Source organism: Euleptes europaea, chromosome 8, assembly GCF_029931775.1.
Source record: "Euleptes europaea isolate rEulEur1 chromosome 8, rEulEur1.hap1, whole genome shotgun sequence".
Lineage (NCBI taxonomy): Eukaryota > Metazoa > Chordata > Lepidosauria > Squamata > Sphaerodactylidae > Euleptes > Euleptes europaea.
This window is the reverse complement of record NC_079319.1, coordinates 20,739,610-20,759,272: the sequence shown is the minus strand read 5'-3', so window position 1 is coordinate 20,759,272 and position 19,663 is coordinate 20,739,610. Positions and strand designations below refer to the sequence as shown.

Sequence of the window (19,663 nt, the reverse complement as noted above, 5' to 3'; positions counted from 1 at the left end):
GTCGGAAAGGGTTACGAGAGAAAGGGAAAAGAAACAACATTTCTCATAACACCATTAGATAAGGCTTCCCAGAAATATAGTGTATTACTGATGATTAAAGTAATACACGCAAATTCTAGCACACAATTGGTTAAAACCAATGGTACATGTGACCATACGCCATTGTATTTTCCTATTCGTTTATGCAGTCATTATTTCGAGCCGATGTTGAATGCAGAGAAGTCGAGAGGAGAGATTTGGCCTTTAATTCTCAGTGCTTACTTTTATTATAAACAGGATTTTTGTTGTGAGAACAAATAATCTCTCGTTCGTTGCTTGAAACCCCAAAACCGGATCGTGGCTTTCCAGAGTTGCTACCAGCTGCTTAGCAACCTGCCCTACTTGTCTTCCTTCCTTTCTGTTGTAGAGGACGGTGGAAAGAGGAGTCGGTTGCCGATAGATAAACACTCGCCTCAGGCACTCGCAAAGGGCGGAGTAGGAATGGTTTGGGGCAGAGGCCATGAATTTCTTGTCTCGCTTGGATGCTTGCACGTAACCTAAAAAGCATAGAGACAATAAGATAGATATAGTTATTCTAAACATGCCGTAACCTTGAAACAGGGAAATCAAAATCTACAACCAGCAGCTGTAAAAGTCTGCCTTTTAAGTTCATGTTCTGCAAGTCTCTTGAACACATGAACACACAAAGCTGCCTTATACTCAATCAGACTCTTGGAGCACAATACGGAAAGGGGGGGGGGTAGATCCGTGGCGGCCAGGAGAAGCAGAGCCGTGCCGCCTCCTAAGAGGCTTTCTCCCTGCCACGGAGCCTAAAAAAGCATATTAAAAAATAAAATCAAGAGAAAAAGGAGAAAATGCCCCATTGAAAATGCTAGGCTGCTCCTCCAAAAAAGGGGGCTCAGTCCCGCCGCAGCTCAACGAGTTCTCGCGCCAATGGGCTGTGGAAGCTGCCTAAAGGCAGCTCCACCCCCAGGAAAGCCCCCCTCATGCTGGCATGGACTTTCTCTTCTGAGAAAGCTCTGCTGGCGTGGCTGTGCTGGCAGCAGGGGCCGGTGGTGCCAGGATGCTGACATGTTTGCCGCTGCGCCGGAATAGGTGCCACCTAATCATGGAATGATAAGGTGGCACCTACGCTGGCGTGGGGTCATGTCAGCTCCAAAAAAGCTTTGCCCCCCCCTTCAGGAATGGGCTGTTAGTCTATCAGTGTCAGTATTGTCTACTCAGATTGGTGGTGGCTTTCCTGTTTCCTGTTTCACCTACTACCTAATGCATTTTAAACTGGAGATTGTGTGGACTGAACCTAGGACCTTCTGCATTAAAAACAAATGCTCTACTCCGAGTCACGGCTCTTAACTCCCCTTCCGCACCTTTGCATTCTCAGAACTAGACTACAGTAATGCAATCCACTTGGGATCGCTCCTCGGGACTGTTCATAAGCTTCAGGGAGACAGCACAATAAGATAGCCATGTTCTTGACTGGGGAGGTAATTGGGAGAATACTGCACCAGTGCTCCAAGTTACTTGTTGGATCTCTTTAGCCTTCTTATTCACCATGGCTCTTATTGCAGTTGTAATCAAAAGTAATACAGGAACAACATGCTTATAACCATAGTAAAAAAAGAGACAGAAGCAGGGAAGTCAAAGAAGCACACAATGAAGTGATGATACACAAATAAAAACATCACTATTAACATAAACAAAAATATCACTATTAACACAAAAAAATATCACTATTAACTAAATATATCTACAAAATCCAAGCATGTAGTACAAGTTGAATTATAGCAATGGTCTAAAAAAAGAACATGACCACAAGATCAAACTTTCTATATCTTTCTGAGTATGCTCAGAAACGCGGAGTCAAGTCTTCATAATTCACTAAGTAAGTGAAGCCCAACAAATTTTAGGGGCTTACGTGTTCCTCAAGTTCCTACATGATCCTCCATGTTTTTTTTTTAAATCAAATTGCAAAAATATTTTAAACGCTACTTTAATGTTTTAAAGTTTGGATGTTTGCCACCTTGGGGACCCTATTTGGTGCAAAGGCAGAAAAGATATGATTAAAAAAAAAGATCTTTGAGATCAACCAAGAACCTCTGTGATCTCTCTGTCTGAACTACTTTGAGATCAAACCAACCTTGATTATCATCCTATATATTTGCCACAAATCTAGCTCTGCGTTGTTTGCTAATTATGGCATTTTCACTTCAGAACTGTCCATGAAATTATTAAAAACTAAACACCACTCCCAACCAGAACTACTTAATCTACCAGTTAAAAATCAAGTATAATCAGCCAACTGCCGGTGAATTTGCAATCAGATGATGTGCAACAGTTTGACCTGCCCTATAATTTTGACGACAATGAAGTTGGCATGTATGTAATGGGTGTCGAACTCATTTGTTATGAGGGCTAGACATGACATAGATGTCACTTGGTCGGGTTGGGCCATGCCTCGCCAGCCCAGCTCGGGTGTGTGTGTGGCTGCCTTGGCTAGTGAGCCCGCAGCAGGCTTGCCAGCCCACATCGAGAGTGGGGGTGGGGTGGGGGGGTGGCTGCCTCAGCTGGCTTGCAGGCTGGATAAGAGCTCTCAAGGGGCCGGATCAGGTCCCCGGGCGATATGTTTGACACCTCTGGTATGCTTTTATGAATGCCTTTGAAGGATTTAATTTGGAGCTCATCCTCAACAGCAGTCTAAAATAGCTTATATCTGTAGTCATAACTGAGCAGAATCAAATATTCATTGCTCCCCGAAAGCTGTCCTGCACAAAACCAATTCCTGGTTAACTCAGAAGAAAGCTGGGTTTGATGAGAGAATGAAATAGCTAATACACTGGTCTTCTCTGTTGTCACAGAGAGTTATTTATTCAGCATGATAATTCATCTTCCCTCAAAATTGCTGTAATAGTCAACTAGGTTTCAGTCAGGGAACTCTGGTATGAATGACTGCCCTGAAATGGGAAAGATTTAAAGAGAAATGCCACAAAGCCCGACTCCCATACCTAAGGCATTGAAAGTAGAAACGTGCTCCCACATGTCCTGCTGATCTGGGCGTGGCTGCCAGAGAAGAGCATCGACATCATGGCGCAAGCAGAAACAAGGCATTTCCTTGGGATCCACCACTGTTGAGAAGAGATACTGGTTGCTCCCAAGATTCACCTACACAACAAACAACAACCACAAAATTTTTTAAAGTTTATTATTAAAACTATACATTTGATTGCTGTGTGTGTGTGTGTTAAGTGCCGTCAAATCGCTTCCGACTCATGGCGACCCCATGAATCAATGTCCTCCAAAACGTCCTGTCATTAACAGCCTTGCTCAGATCTTGCAAATTGAGGGCTGTGGCTTCCTTTATAGAGTCAATCCATCTCTTGTTGGGCTTTCCTCTTTTCCTGCTGCCTTCCACTTTTCCTAGCATGATTGTCTTTTCCAGTGACTCTTGTCTTCTCATAATGTACTTCTCAAAAGTACGATAGCCTCAGTTTAGTCATTTTAGCTTCTAGGGTCAGTTCAGGCTTGATTTGATGCATAACTGATTTGTTTTTTTGGCAGTTCACGGTATCCGTAACACTCTCCTCCAACAAAACATTTCAAAGGCATTTACTTTCTTCCTATCAGCTTTCTTCATTGTCCAGCTTTCACACCCATACATAATAATAGGGAATACTACGGTATGACTTAACTCGATCTTGGTTGCCGGCGACACATTTGATTGCTGCTATAGGCTTATATGTATAAGTTCACAAATCAAAGCAACATCTGTACTGTACAAGGTCAGTAACAAATTCAAAGCAGCAAAGCCAAAACTACCACACTCAATATATTAAACGGTGTTAATGATATAACAGAATTATTTGCTAAGCAGTGAAACAACAACATACACTGTGCAACATAATACAGTAACATTGACAATCATAATGACGTAAAGGACTGGCACATAGTCCAAGCTGTGGAGGACCACCTAAGTGATCAACTTGACAGAGTAAATCAGCCGGAAAGTTTCAAGTTGAGAGGTTTCCGGTAATGTCCTGTTTCGCAATATCTTTATCAGATATATGAGATGTGCTCCGTGCAATTCAGTCTGCAGACTGCATACTTGCTGGTTTCCACCAGTTACCAAGAACTCATATGTCCATGTGTGTGTCTATAATGTATAAGTGGCAGCTGGAAGAAGACACTGCAAATACAAACCTCTAGTCTCTCAAGGAGAGTGCCCAATTGAAGTGACCAAATTTTGAGTCGGATCAGCCCCACAATTCAAAAAAATAAATATCCATGTAAGCTGGAAACCAGTGATTCGGTTTATGGCAATGGTACATTCAGGACTGTATCCTCATGGGTATGAGGGCATTCAGAGGTATGAAACTAAGATCAGTGTAGATGACTGGGGAAGGCAATGGCAAACCACCCTGTAAACATAGTCTGCCTAGAAAACATCGGGATGTGATGTCACCCCATGGGTCAGTAATGACCTGGTGCTTGCACAGGGGACTACCTTTACCTACATTCAGGACTGTAGCCTCATGAGTATGAGGATAGTCAGAGGTATGAAACTAAGATCAGTACACCTTCCTAGCATCCCTGCCCAGGGCTACAACGCTGTATATGAAATAATCAGTGGGCTGCCCCCATTTCCCTCATAACTATAAATGCCATTAGCACCTTACAAAAAAAAATTACTACATATTGTTGAGATCTGCAATAATCCAAGAAAGTTAACGTATCAAACCATTTGTATGACTGGCTTGCATTCTACCACTGGGGTTGCCAACTTCCAGGCGGGGCCTGGAGATTTCCTGGAAATACAAATGATCTCCAGCCCACGGAGCTCAGTTCCCCTGGAGGAAATGGCAGCATCAGAGGGGGGAAACTATGGCACCCTGCTGAGGTCCTCCCCTCCCCGGATCCACCCCCAAATCTCCAGGAATTTCTCAACCTGGAGCTGGCAAGTCTATCTGCCACTCTGCTCAAGTCAGAAGGGTTTGAAGGCTTCCTCCAGCCTAATGTGGGCTTGGCTGACTTGCCTGCCTGCTAAACAGGCTTGCATCGGGGTGTTACAAGAATGCGCACATGCAAAATACTGCCTTCCCAAACAGACTGGCAGCCATTAATGCTGCTAAGGTCTGTTTAGCTGAACTCCTAGTAGGGTTGCCAGGTACCTCTTTGCCACTGGTGGGAGGTTTTGGTGGTGGAGCCTGAGGAGGGCGGGGTTTGGGTTAGGGACTTCAATGCCATAGAGTCCAATGGCCAAAGCGGCCATTTTCTCCAGACGAACTGATCTCTGTCGGCTGGGGAGCAGTTGTAATAGCAGATCTCCAGCTAGTACCTGGAGGTTGGCAACCCTAGCTCCTAAGGATAGAATTTAAAAACAAAACACAGCATTTATTTATGACTGACATATGATCTGTGACTGATAAAACTGTCTACGGTTGCAATCCACGCAGCCAGCACCATCTACTCTGCATTTCCCCCCTGCTGTGCTGCTGGAGGGCTTAAAAACAAAACAAAAACTGCTATTGTACACTAACATTTTAATGACCTATTGCCACAATTTCTTTTTTTAAAGTCTCTAGCTCTTTCTTTCTGTGTGAACAGACGGCTGGACTTGATGGACCTTGGTCTGATCCAGCATGGCCTTTCTTATGTTCTTATTGGTCATAAAAGGGGCTAAAGCCTTACTGTTTTTTTTTGTTTTTTTTAAACGAAATTTGGGGGGATTCGGAAAGCAGGGCAATGGATTATTGGAACATTTGGGTGCAACAGCAACTGCCTTTAAAAAAAAAAAAAAACAGCCCTCCGGTGGTGCACCAGGGAAATGATGGCCGCAGCTACACGGAAAGCCTACTGCAATTAGGAAGGAATACACCAAAACAGGCATGATGCGTTTGACAAAACAGAGAGAAAGTCCATCGACAAATCAGTTCATCACTATGGGCCGAATGGCAAGTATTCTAGCATCCCTGTTAGCAGCCAGTGTTAAAGTGGGCAACAGATGTCGAAAAATTATCATAGAATCATAGAGTTGGAAGGGACCACCAGGGTCATCTAGTTCAACCCCCTGCACAACGCAGGAAATTCACAACTATCTCCCTCACAAACCCTCAGTGACCCCTACTCCATGTCCAAAAGATGGCCAAGATGCCCTCCCTCTCATGAACTGCCTATCAGGAGTGGGGAACCTTTTTTCCGCCAAGGGCCATTTGGATATTTATAACATCATTCGCGGGCCATACAAAATTATCAACTTAAAAATTAGCCGATTAAGCCCCAAGCAGGCAGCTGCCCCAGATGACCCTCCTGGCACGGCCAAGCAGGCAGGCATCCAACCGGTGGCGTTCTCGCCCACCTGGTCGCACAGGATGGTCTGTTGCACCAGCTGGGTGTAGCCATCCAGATGCACGCCGCAGTTGCTCCTGCTCCGCATGGTCGGGGCCGGATTCTACAGCTGGCTCCTGCTACCTCCACCTGCAGAGATGCAATGAGGACATACTGGCTAAGAACTCGCCCCCTCCCCCCGCGCATTCTGGCCCTGCCCCCTTTAACCCCTCTATTGTCGCCACTTCTGCCCCCAGCCCTCTTGTAGTACAGAGGGAATACATGGGCCCGGGTAGGAAAGGGTTAACACAGTTTCTTGGGCGGTCCTAGCAGCTCCATAGCTAATGACTCTTCTGTAAGGGGGGGGGGGGGAAAGAAAGATTCCTTTTCTCAGCAAAACAAACTCACATCCACCTTGAATAGAGGCTATTCCTGTCCGCGGGAGCGGGTGGATCACCAGTCTTAGATACTTCTGAGCTAGAGATCTGCCAGGACCCACAAAGGGCAAGACAAAATGATTTTGCAGGCTTTAAATGGCCCCCGGGCCTGACATTCCCCACCCCAGCCTAAGGTCATAGAATCAGCATGGCTGACAGATGGCCATCTAGCCTCTGCTTAAAATCCTCCAGGGAAGGAGCACTTACCACCTCCTGAGGAAGCCTGTTCCACTGAAGAACCGCTCTGTTAGAAAATTATTCCTAATGTCTAGACGGAAACTCTTCTGATTTAATTTCAACCCATTGGTTCTGGTCCGACCTTCTGGGGCAACAGAAAACAACTCGGCACCATCCTCTATTCAACAGCCCTTCAAGTACTTGAAGATGGTTATCATATCCCCTCTGTCTTCTCCTCTTCAGGCTAAACATACCCAGCTCCTTCAACCTTTCCTCATAGGACTTGGTCTCCAGACCCCTCACCATCTTTGTTGTGCTCCTCTGGACACATTCCAGCTTGTCTACATCTTTCTGAAATTGTGGTGCCCAAAACTGAACATGATACTCTAGGTGAGGTCTAACCAGAGCAGAGTAAAGCAATACCAGCACTTCACTTGATCTGGACACTATACTTCTGTTGATCCAAGATCACCTCAATTTCTTCACTGTTCCTGGACTTCCTTAATGACTGTGGTACTGTTCTTTTTGCAGTTTATTTAACTTACTTAACTGCTTTATAAAATAGGGCTTCCTTGGTCAGTTGGGAGAATGAAGAATGCTAGTATCGTTAAAAAAAGATTAACAGCTCTAGGAAGCTTGCTGGTTTTACATTTTATATTTATGTATTCCACTCTTAACACCTTCCTATTACTTAGCTTTAGCTTTCTGTTTCTGGCATGAAAGCAGTCAATTTGGGATTATAAAACTTTCAGTAAAACAGCCAAGAAAGATAAATTTCCAGAGAGAAAATTCACTAGGGAAACCTCGACATTCCACCATATCACCGAGAAGCACATTGGCTTCTACCGACTGTATTTCATTCGTTGTCTGCAATAATTATGTTGCAGCCAGCTTCTTAAACTATATTCTGATTTGTAAATCAATAATGCCTGAATCAATATGGCCCCCTAATGTATAATCCAACAGTGTTCTAGGAATCCCAGAGAGAGGCAAAGTAAAATTTCTGAATGATCTTAAAGATCATTCAAAGCAGATTCTACATTCTCTTCTCCTGACTCCAAAGCCTAGTAATGTTGAAACTGCCCTCTTCGTACACAATATACTTAAAAATCAAGAAAGGGAATTTATTTTTTGCACTACCTAAGGACAGTAACCTGTAAGGTTGCTAATGGGCACAGAAGGGTGGCCAACTCTGGAAATTTCTGGAGGTTTGGGGGTGGACCCTGGGGAAGGCATGGTTTGGAGAGAGGAGGAACCTCAGTGGGGTATAATACCATAGACTCCACCCTCCAAAGCAGCCAGGGGAACTGATCTCTGTCATCCAAAGATCAGCTGGAACTCCCAAGAATCTCCGAGCCCCAGCTGGAGGTTGGCAATGCTAATATGCGTTGCGAAGTCTTCCCCTCTCGCCTTTCCTTCTGCAGTCCCTCTTGCTTCAGCACAGTTCTCTTAGCTGGGCTTGTTTCTGTTATAAAACGAAGCTTCATCTCCGCAAGGCAGCCTTTAGGACACGCACTGTGTACTCCCAAGTATTTATTCAACTTGAGAATCATCTCTCTCTCCACATGGCTTTACTGAACCCTCAGGGCAGCTCACAACAATGTGTGGAAAAAAACGAGAGATAATATATATACTTCACAAGATTAAAAGTTGAAGCCTTCCTCAGAACAGCACAATACAACCTTCAGAATAACATTCAGCATTCTGCCCAAACACATATTTGAAAAGGAAAATTCTTCTCTCTCTGTGTGTGTGTGCTGGGGACAAAACCAAACACACCATCAGACATGGGTGCTTCCAAGCTTATTAGAAGACTCGCAAAATTTTTTTGTTGCCCTGGCAGTGGTTCATCATAAAGATTATTTATGCCAGTTTTCTCCTCAATGGGGACGCAGAGTGGCATACACTACTCTCCTCTCCTCCATTTTATCCTCACAACAACCCTGCGAGGTCGGTTAGGGCTGAGAGTGAGTGACTGGCCCAAAGTCACCCAGCAAGCTTCCATGGCAGAATGGGAATTCGAACCTGGGTCTTCCAGATCCTAGTCTGACACCTTAAGTACTTAAAGACATCAGAACAGCATCAGAATTCTCTGGACTGGTTTTAATCAAATGTTGGAAACTCCCCAAAGTATATTTTAAGTGTAAATCAGCAACCAGGGAGGCAGCTGAAATAGACAAACAGCGCTTTCTGACTGGATTCTTGCTTGCTATTGCTAAAATGACAGAACATGGCCTAGGAATTAGGCGAGCCTATGATAACAGACAACTCTGGAGAATATTTACCTAACCACAGAGTGATATATTCATGGGGTAGAAAAATGCCCCAAGTTTTTAAAATATTAGAAATTATTAACTTTAGATTTTTTTTTAATTCATGGGAGTTGTTAGTTAACTACTATATTAGTTTCAAGCCATAATAGTTTTTGTTTCAAATTTTAAACAAAGCTTTGTAAAGGAACCATATTGATATGAGTTACTCAATATACAGAAGTGGAAGGATGAATCTATTCCAAACAATTCTGCTTCGTGTCAGAGTGTGTTTTCAAGCTCTGGATGTTTCAGTACTGGGAAAGAATGATGTCTAACATCACAAACAAAAAGTTTCGTATGATTTTCTACCCCAAGATATACTGGAATTTGACTTGGGATAGAAGAAGAAGAACTGGTTTTTATATGCCGACTTTCTCTACCACTTAAGGAAGAATCGAACCGGCTTACAATCACCTTCCCTCCCCCTCCCCACAACAGACACTCTGTGAGGTAGGTGGGGCTGAAAGAGCTGTGACTAGCCCGAGATCATCCAGCTGGCTTCATGTGTTGGAGTGGGGAAACCAACCTGATTCCCCAGATTAGCCTCCGCCGCTCACGTGGGGGAGTGGGGAATCAAACCCGGTTCTCCAGATCAAAGTCCACCACTCCAAACCACCACTCTTAACCACTAGACCACACTGGCTAGAAATATACCCCAAATGTGGTATGTGTAAGTCAATTTTTAGGGCTAATAATAATGGAGAAATATGGTCTTTAGATTCCCAGGGATCTTTTGAAGTAAAAGAACAAACACAGTAGTACACTAAATACTGTCATGGTTATACCATCTTTCCTGTCATGTCGTAAAGAAGGCAAAGTAACTGAAATCATCAGTCATTTTAGCATCCTGTTTAAAAAGGCCCGATTGAAGGCCTTTAAAAAATGTGACAAACAGGTATTAAGGAAAAAAACCCAGTGGAACTGAGCTTGTCTAACTGGCAATTATCTCACCCCAATGAATAAAAGGGAGGTCGCACCCCTCATGAACTGCCTGCTATCTATCTAGCGTCTTTCTGTTGCTGTCACTGGTAATTATCTTTCCAAATAATGTTTCTGGATGATGAATGGCAGCAACCTTTTGATTTTGATGCAAACAAGGTGAGTTGTTATTCTCACAACTACTTCATAAGAAAAAGGAGATGAATTTTTAAAAAGAATAGTGTGGGTCTACCACACAGTCTTAGAAAAAAAGATAAAGGTGGTACCCTGTGCAAGCATCGCGTCATTCCTGACCCATGGGGTGATGTCACATCCCAACGTTTACTTGGCAGACTATGTTTACGGGGTGGTTTGCCAGTGCCTTCCCCATATATCTACTCTTTACCCCCAGCAAGCTGGGTACTCATTTTACTGACCTCAGAAGGATGGAAGGCTGAGTCAACCTTGAGCTGGCTACCTGAACCCGACTTCCGTTGGGATCGAACTCAGTTGTGAGCAGAGCTTTTGACTGTAGTATTGCAGTCTACCACTCTGCGCCACAGGGCTTTACAGTCTTAAGAAAAAAAGGGGGGATTATTTGGACAATGAGGCTACTTTAATTCAGAAAGCTGCCAGCCATACATTGCTTAAAGAGATCTCAATACATTGCTGGGAAGCATCATCTTAAAAGGATAAAGGTACAGTGTTTGCCTGGGGCAAAAATGAGCCTCTTTCAGTGAAGACAAGAAAGCCTTCCCCATGTGCAACTAAAATAAATTCAAGACGCGATACTTGGATAACTGTGATTGTGTCTTGGCTCTGGCAGATAAAACTTTAATAGGAAGGGCAAGGCACAGAAGCAGCCTCAGAAAACCCACAGTCCATAAAATAAAGATTTCCCTCACTGGTTCCAAGACCCGTCAGTTAATACAGTAGCGCTTGCAAGATATAGAAGGCAGAACCTAATGTTTGCCAATGAACTAAAAAAACGTATTTGGTATTCACTGTCGTTTCTACTGATGTTGGGCATGCTCTTTAAGCAGATACAAAGGTATGTGGGAGCTCTGATGCACACAGAGCGCTTATTCCTTACAAATAAATTAGATCATTGTATTTATTAACTGGAAACAGTATCACTCGGTAACTTGAGATGTGGGTCTTTGCCAACAAATGACAATTACTCATTTCATGGAAAGAGGGTAGAAAAAATTTATATTTTAGCATCTTTGTCTATGCACCCTTTCTCTGGCTACGTAATCCAATTTAATTAGGAAGTTGAAACAATTTTTTTCTAGTGATGCAACTTGGCGTTAAGTAGCAGCACTGAGGAATAAAACATAAACAAAGCCTGTTAGATCAGACTAGTGGTCCATCTAGTCTAGCAACCGGTATCTCGCGGTGGCCAACCAGTGAGGTCTTCATGTCAAAAGTAGGTTCAAAACCCCCCTAAATTTTATTTAGAACCACCGTATGAAGTATGTGTACCATGTGTACCAAATCCACTCCTTCAAAACTGAAGTAGACAGGTGGTGGCCTACTTCTAAAACAAAAATGGAGCGAGGAAAGGGAAAACTGTCCCCTTCTATACTCTCTCTCTCTCTGACCTCCGGTGATTGAAATATCTTTGCTTCCAGCCTGGTTGACTTCCATTAGCAGAGCTAATTGGGAGAAAAATGGTTCGAGCACATGAATGCAACAAGATAACAGGTGTGATGGGGCAGACCTCAGCTCCCCTCACCCAAGTGTTCCGTTTTTGTTCAGCAACAGACTGCATTCCCCTTTTTTCTTTTATCTGAGAATGGGTGATTGGCAGCCTCTTTTTTTATTGCCTACTGGGAGTAACAGCCGCAGGGGAAGGGGCAATTTGTATCAGGCAACTGGCTACCTTATTTATTCATTCAGTAACATCTGGGTATTCTTCTGCTTTCCACTTTCTTGGTTCTTTTTTTGTTTTTACATTTTCATCTGTCTTCCTAGTCTACAGCACAGCCTGTATGCCAGCTTATGCAAACAATCCCCCCCCCTTCCATCTGGATCAAGGCAGCACTACCTATCGAAGGGGAAAAGGAAATATGGCTGCCTGCCTGTAAGCCAACATCAGGAAGCTTAACTTTTGCTTCTGTGCCTGAGGGTGCAGCCTCAGAGAGAACTGAACAGCAAGAAAACTGGATCCGCTGTTTGTACGGATCCAAATCAAAAGCTCTCTGCAAGTGAATCAGACCGCCGGGCAATTGGTGTAATCGCCACTTGGCAAGGGCAGACAAGCGCTACCTTCTCTGGGGGCAAGATCTACGCATACACTCTGCCGACTGTCAAACCTCCCAGCAATTACATAACCGCTAACTCGCTCTTCCCTCTCCCTCGGCCCTTATCTCTAAACCAAACAGCAAGCAGCCACAATAATAGTCAGATCCGAATTGCTTCCGAGTCTTACCATCAGTGATTTTTCAGTTTGGATTAGAGCAATGTTGATTTGTTTCTTGGACTATTATACTCAGTAAGAACAAAGACATATGAACCAAATAAATGGTGCAGCAGTTAGGAAATCAGCACGACACATTCTCGATAGTCTCAATTTATCAAGTTCTAGGGAGCCCCTGGTATAGTTCAGTGCACTGGGCAGGCCCTGCTGCTTTCAGACTCTGAATGCTCTCAGGGCTAGAACGAGCAACGCTGTCGGAACTGTTCGAAGGAAAGTATTTTCCTTGACATTTCCTCAAATATTTTGCAAACAGGAGTTTGCTCAAGTGCTTGTAAAGGCACCGCCATAAAACTTAGCCCAGATGACTGTAGAAACTACAGAAAACCAATCCTTGGATGATTTATCTCTATTTTCAACCTGTGCCTCTCCATACTTGGGGAGGGAAGGGAGGACTAATTCCCAAGTCTTAAGGTCATTTTCAAAATAGCTATTCTCTTTTTTCCTTATGAGAATAGAAGCAGAACTGTAGACCAGCACAGACTGTACTTCTGCAGGAGATTTCTGGGCTTACTGTTGACTTATTAGCTTTATAATATGACTCTCTTAACACAGAATTTCATTTTGTCATTTCCCGCTATTCTCTTTTCTATGTATGCAAGCCTGGCTGAAAGTAAAGGTCGCCGTCGGACTAAAAAGCAGAGACAGCTCGGCTACCTACTCAGCCCCACTCATCTGTTTTTTTCTGCTCGCAGCTTTAAGTCTCTCCACACCCAGCACTTTCTCACTTCAAAAAAAATCAAACAGGACTATGTCTTTCTTTTTTTCAGCACAAGCAGAGGCAGGCGCCTCACATTATTCTTGAAAACAATTTTTTAACATTCACAAATTTCTGAACATTTCCTTTAAAAAAACTAAACTAAACTAGTTATGAGCCTCCTCCCCATCGGAGGCTGCTGTGTAGATGGCTTTGTCATTTTTCAGTTCTTGAAAGTGGAGCATTTTGAATGAGTTTACAAATCTGATATGGCATTGCTCATCAGTCTATTGATGGAATAGACTTTTTGTATGGATTGTGTACATTACTGCCAATTTTCCTGTATGCTGTTCTTTCACATTCTGTGGCTAACCATGCTCCAGAGTCTCCCACCCCTGTGGTGGAAAGTGCTGTCAAGCTGCAGCATGTACAGTTTTCCTTCGCTTTCCTTATGAGAAATGCTGGTCGCTACTCGTTTCCACGCAGCTTCCCGGATCGGTAAATATACATTCCCCTGGGAACCTCTAATCCTTGTGTCCCCACCCCCCAACCTTTATTTTCCTAGCACTTGTATGTATCGGGATTTGTGTGTTTTCCTGTGAATGTGTATACAAATTTGATTATTTTTAATAAAATCCTTAACATTGATAAAAGCTTCATTTGGAAACTTTTCCACTGATGCGCTCATCTATGTAAAAATAGGCTCAAAGATTCCCACGTCAACCTCTTGCAAAGCTCTACCAGTCTCCTAGCTAATTTCCCCCAATAAAAGGAGACACCTCTGTTTGGCATAACATTACAAGGCAAGAGAGGTTCAGAGGTGGTTTGCTACTGCCTGCTTCCGCATAGCAACCCTGGACTTCCTTGGTGGTCTCCCATCCAAGCACTAACAAGGGCTCCTGTTATGAGGGCCCATGAGTGGATTTCTTGCATTTGGAGTAGTGTGTGTGTGTGTTAAGTGCCATCACGTTACTTCTAACTTATGGCAACCTCTGAATTAATGTCATCCAAAATGTCCCATCATCAAAACCTTTGCTCAGGTCTTGCAAATTGAGGGCAGTGGCTTCTTTGATTGAGTCACTCCATCTCATGTTGGTTCTTCCTCTTTTTCTGCTGTCTTCAACATTTCCTACAATTATTGTCTTTTCAAGTGACTCTTCTCTTCTCATAATGTGACCAAAGTATGATAGACTCAGTTTAGTAATTTTAGCTTCTAGGGAGAGTTCAGGCTTAATTTGATCTAGAACCCACTTATTTGTCTTTTTGATGGTCCACAGTATCCGTAGAACTTTCCTCCAATATCACATTTCAAATTAACTTTCTTCCTCTCAGCTTTCTACATTGACCAACTTTCACACCCATATAAAGTAATGGGGAATACTATGTTATTATCTTGATCTTGGTCAACAGCGACACACCCTTACTCTTAAGGATCTTTTCTAGCTCCTTCATGGCTGCCCTTCTCAGTCTCAATCTCCTTCTGATTTCTTGGTTGCAGTCTTCCTTTTGGTTAATGATGGAGCCAAGGAATAGAAAATCTTGAATTATTTCAATTCTTCATTGTCAACTTTAAAGTTGTACAGTTCCCCAGTAGTCATTACTTTTGTCCTCTTGATGTTCAGCTGCTATCCAGCTTTGGCACTTTCTTCTTTAACCTTCAGGTTTAAGGGGAGAGCAAATAGCTGCATAGGTATGGAGCGGGGCCACATTACAGGGGAGTTTGCCTGTTCTCTGACCCCAATCAGCCTCCCAAAACTGCAGTTTGAACCACTGGCTCAATTATATTGATTCTTCATTTGCTCAGGGTGGAGGCCAAAGGTAGAGAAAATGGCACAGGAGAAAAATGTTAAAGAGATGTAAGACACTTAAGTATTACTTCAAACTTACCACATGGGTGACCTTCAGGGTGTTACCATCGAATCTGCACAAACTTGTGCTGTCTTCAAGGAAAATATCACATTCTTCCAGCTCCTGAGCATTACATGGAGGGTTTTCTTTGGTAGGGTCTGGATTCTGAAATCACACAAAAAAATTGTTTTTTTTAATTCCTAGCCAATTCAAGATCATGTGTAGGAGCAGTAGTGAAAATATTATTTAACAACGACTAATTAAAATTCAAGTAGCCCTGTGGCGCAGAGTGGTAAGCTGCAGTACTGCAGTCCAAGCTCTGCTCACGACCTGAGTTCGATCCCAACGGCAGTCGGTTTCAAGTAGCCGGCTCAAGGTTGACTCAGCCTTCCATCCTTCCGAGGTCGGTAAAATGAGTACCCAGCTCGCAGGGGGTAAAGGGAAGATGACTGGGGAAGGCACTGGCAAACCACCCAGTAAAACAAAGTCTGCCTAGTAAACATCGGGATGTGACGTCACCCCATGGGTCAGGAATGACCCGGTGCTTGCACAGGGGACCGTTACCTTTTTACCTAATTAAAATTAAATTGCTAGCAATAAAATCCAACATTTATTTATTTTATTTCTTTATACCTCGCCTTTCTCCCCAATGGAAACCCAGAGCAGCTTACATCACTCTCCTCTCCATTTTATCCTCTATTTCCTGTTGTTGGTTTTGGACTTTTGACATACACGGATGTACTTTGTCCACTTTAGGGCATTTTTTGAGTTGATTCGTGATTTGAACTATTATGTTAATGTTATATAGTTGTGTTCTATGTAATCATATTTGAGTTAGTGACCATTATAACCACTAAGAGTCGCCAGCATGCTGTTGTGTTTTGTGGAGGTTTTCATATTACAGCATAGGTTTGTGCTTGATATTAGTGAATACTCAAAGGGCCACGTGAAGAGGACAGAAATTTTACTTCAATTTCCAACACAAGGAGTGCCAGCGAAAACTCACCGGGCACCTGAAAGGCTTCCTCTGCAATTCATCATTGCACACAAACAGAAACCCAATTATCTCAAAGGAACAGACACTTGGCCTTAGACGATTATCCTCAATGCAAAAGTGAAGCCAAACTGAAAGAATTTGGACTAATAACTACAGGAGAAACACTCAGGGGGAAAAAGGAAACAATATACTACTTTTCTTATTACTTTAATAAATCAGATAAGGCACTGGAATGCCTTTGTCGAGATATTTATATAAACTACCTCAAAACACAAGAAATAATCTTGCCCTAAATGTATTGCTTTTAACCTACAACAAACAGGCATTTCTTGCATTTTATTTTCTATGGTTTACTGAAGGAAGATTTGGGTCAGAGATACTAAGAAGCCACAATTAGTTTTAAAAATGGCAGAAGTCTGTGTAAGCTAGGAAAAAACTCTCTAGTCTCATTCTAATTTTGTTTCCTGGGCAACAAGCTCTAAAGGACGACTAATGGAGCTTCTTACTGAAGACAGGCAATTATTTTTAGAATTCTTAGTATTAAAACAATTAAATGTCAATTCGCTTGATTTGTTAAGAAGCAAAATACTAAATAGAAAATACTGAAACACATTCGTAACGTGGGAGACTAGCAGATTATTCTATTGACACTCTGGCTCCTTGAGAGATTTCATGATTGCATATACATGCCTTGCTGGGTAGGATTTAGCACGGCAAGCAAAACTATGCTTTCCCTGCACATTTATGACCTGAGCAGATGGAGTACATGAGTGGGATAAGATAGCGAGCCTGAGTTAGCACTACTTATGCACCAGGCCTGAAAGTGCATCATTATCTGAATGCTGAACCTGTTTTCTCAGTGGATTAATATCTTTTTGTACACTCACTGTGATGCCACAGATCATAGTAAATGTTAACCATCCTAAGGATAGTTAACTGCGATGAGATAGTCTTTTTAGAAGAAGAAAAAAGAGTTGGTTTTTATACTTTCTCTACCTTTTTTAAGGAGATTCAGACCGGCTTACAATCTCCTTCCCTTCCTCTCCCTGCAACAGGCACCTTGTGAAGTAGGAGGGGCTGAGAGAGTTTGGAGAGAACTGTGACCAGCCCAAGGTCACCCAGCTGGCTTCATGTGTAGGAGTGGGGAAACCAACCCGGATCTCCAGATTAGAGTCTGCCGCTCATGTGTAGGAGTGGGGAACCAAACCCGGTTCTCCAGATTAGTCTGCCGCTCACGTGGAGGAGTGGGGAACCAAATCCGGTTCTCCAGATTAGAGTCCACCACTCTTAACCACTATACCACAGTCTACCATTCTCACTGAGATTCGAAGCAGATGACTAATTTTAAAAACCAATGCAATAAAAATAGTATCATACAGAACAATGCAATAAAAATTCACAGGTATAAAAACTATACCTCTATTCCCTTCATAAAAATGCTCTCCTGAACAAATCCTTTGTACACATTCTGCAGAGTGACATAAGTGTGGAAATGTGGAATATGGTTCTTATTTTACTATTCTACTGAAAAGTGTGATAATGCGTCATGATGCAAAGAGCCACATAATCGCCTAACCTGAGAAGATAAGTGGCTAACATGTTAACTCTTGACCAAATCAAACTATAGACTCAGTCTGGGCGGGGAAGACATGAGTTGGCAAAATATGAAAAAGTTAAGAATCCTGTTGAATCTGAGGGGGAATGAACTGAACTATGAAATGCTCAAATGCAATTAATTTTAGTTAAATTTTGAGCACCTAACTTCCTCAAGAATGGGAATTTTTTCTCCCAATACCTTTTTATGATTCTAAGAGCCCAGGATTCTAAAGGCAATCATTAACTAGATATTTTTAGGTTAAAAACAATCAATACTGGGGGGAAAAGTTTGGATTATTTGCTTAGTTCATTTACATCTTACTTTTCTTTCCACTGGGAACCCAAAGCGGCTTCCACCATTCTCCTCTCCTCCATTTTATCCTCACAAAAACCATGTGAAGTAGGTTAAGCTGAGTGTGTGTGACTAGGCCAAAATCACCTAGCAACCTTCCATGGTAGAGTAAGAATTCAAAGTTGGCTTTCCCAGTTCCTTGTTTGACACTGTAACCACTACAATGGCTTTTATTAGGAACCTAGTCTAATGTAAAAGGATTCGTGTAGTGCAGTTGTTATTGGCTTGAATCCAAAGAACTGCAAATGGATCACAACTTGTGGGACTGATATGCAGAGCCCTGTTCCTCCCCAAAAGTTTCTACTGAGAGCAGATTCAAATTCCCCACTTTGCCATGGAAGCTTGCTGTTTGGACTTGGGCGAGTCACACACTCTCAACCTCTCTCATGGGAGAGTTGTTGTGAGTATAAAAAGGAGGGGAGAATGGTGTTGCAAGCCCCTTTGGGTCCCCACTGGGGAGAAAAGAAGGGTATTAGAAGAAGGAAGAGTTAGTTTTTATACCCTGATTTCTCTATCTTTAAGGAGTCTCAAAGCGGCTTACAATCACCTTCCCTTCCCCTCCCCACAACAGACACCTTGTGAAGGGATGGGGCTGAGAGAGTTCGGAGAGAACTGAGTTTGATTGTCCACTCCTCCACATGAGCAGTGGACTCTAATCTAGAGAACCAGGTTTGATTCCCCACACCTCCATGTGAAGCCAGCTAGCTTCACATGACCTTGAACTAGTCACAGTTCTCCACATTGAAGTCCACCAACACGAGCTGTTTTAGTCCACCAACAACTGAGCGGTTCCTCAGTGGAACAGGCTTCCTTGGGAGGTGGTAAGCTCTCCTTCCATGGAAGTTTTGAAGAAGAGGCTAGATGGCCATCTGTCAGCAATGCTGATTCTGTGACTTTAGGCAGATGATGAGAGGGAGGGCATCTTGGCCATCTTCTGGGCACTAGGGGTGTGGAGGGGGGAGGTAGTTGTGAATTTCCTGCGTTGTGCAGGGGGTTGGACTTGATGGCCCTGGTAGTCCCTTCCAACTCTATGATTCTATAACACATCCCACTTCCACCTACCTTCCAAGTGACCCCTTGTTGTTTTCGCACCTATGTGTGGGTGCAGAGGTGATTTCTGCCAGTTCCCTCTTCCTATGAAGAAAGGTTCCTGAAGGCCTCATATCATCAGGAGTGGCTTTTCCAGTGGAAACGGTGTAGGAGGAGAGTAGCATTGGCCAAGATCTGCTCCTAGAACTTGCTTCATTTGCAGTTCTTTTTCATCTAACCATTCTGGCCTACTTAATATTCCGACAATTACAGCGTGTGACACACAGACTGAAATAATGGTAGAACTGACTTTTAAAGGGACGTCAGTAGGTGGACCTAAAAAAGGGCTCTTTTGGGGTGATATTTTAATGCCACTCATTGATTAAATTTTAATGTTAATTCGGTACTAAAAATATCTGACTTTTACTGCTATGAAATGCATTCCCATTAAGAGGCTGATACATTATATTTCCTTAAGAAATCTGCAGCTTCTCTCAGATCAT

At 43.0% G+C, this 19,663-nt stretch overlaps 1 protein-coding gene across 1 annotated transcript in view; it reads right to left on the bottom strand.

Moving 5' to 3' along the window:
• Positions 1-209: 209 nt before the first annotated feature.
• The window catches only part of NUDCD1 (NudC domain containing 1), a 61,457-nt gene continuing 42,003 nt past the window's right edge, over positions 210-19,663 (bottom strand). The window contains exons 8-10 of the mRNA XM_056854256.1: positions 15,226-15,351; positions 3,003-3,159; positions 210-536 (exon numbers count right to left, since the gene is read on the bottom strand). Coding sequence (XP_056710234.1) covers positions 244-536; positions 3,003-3,159; positions 15,226-15,351 — 576 coding nt within the window. The 3' untranslated portion in view covers positions 210-243. The remainder of the gene's footprint in view (positions 537-3,002; positions 3,160-15,225; positions 15,352-19,663) is intronic.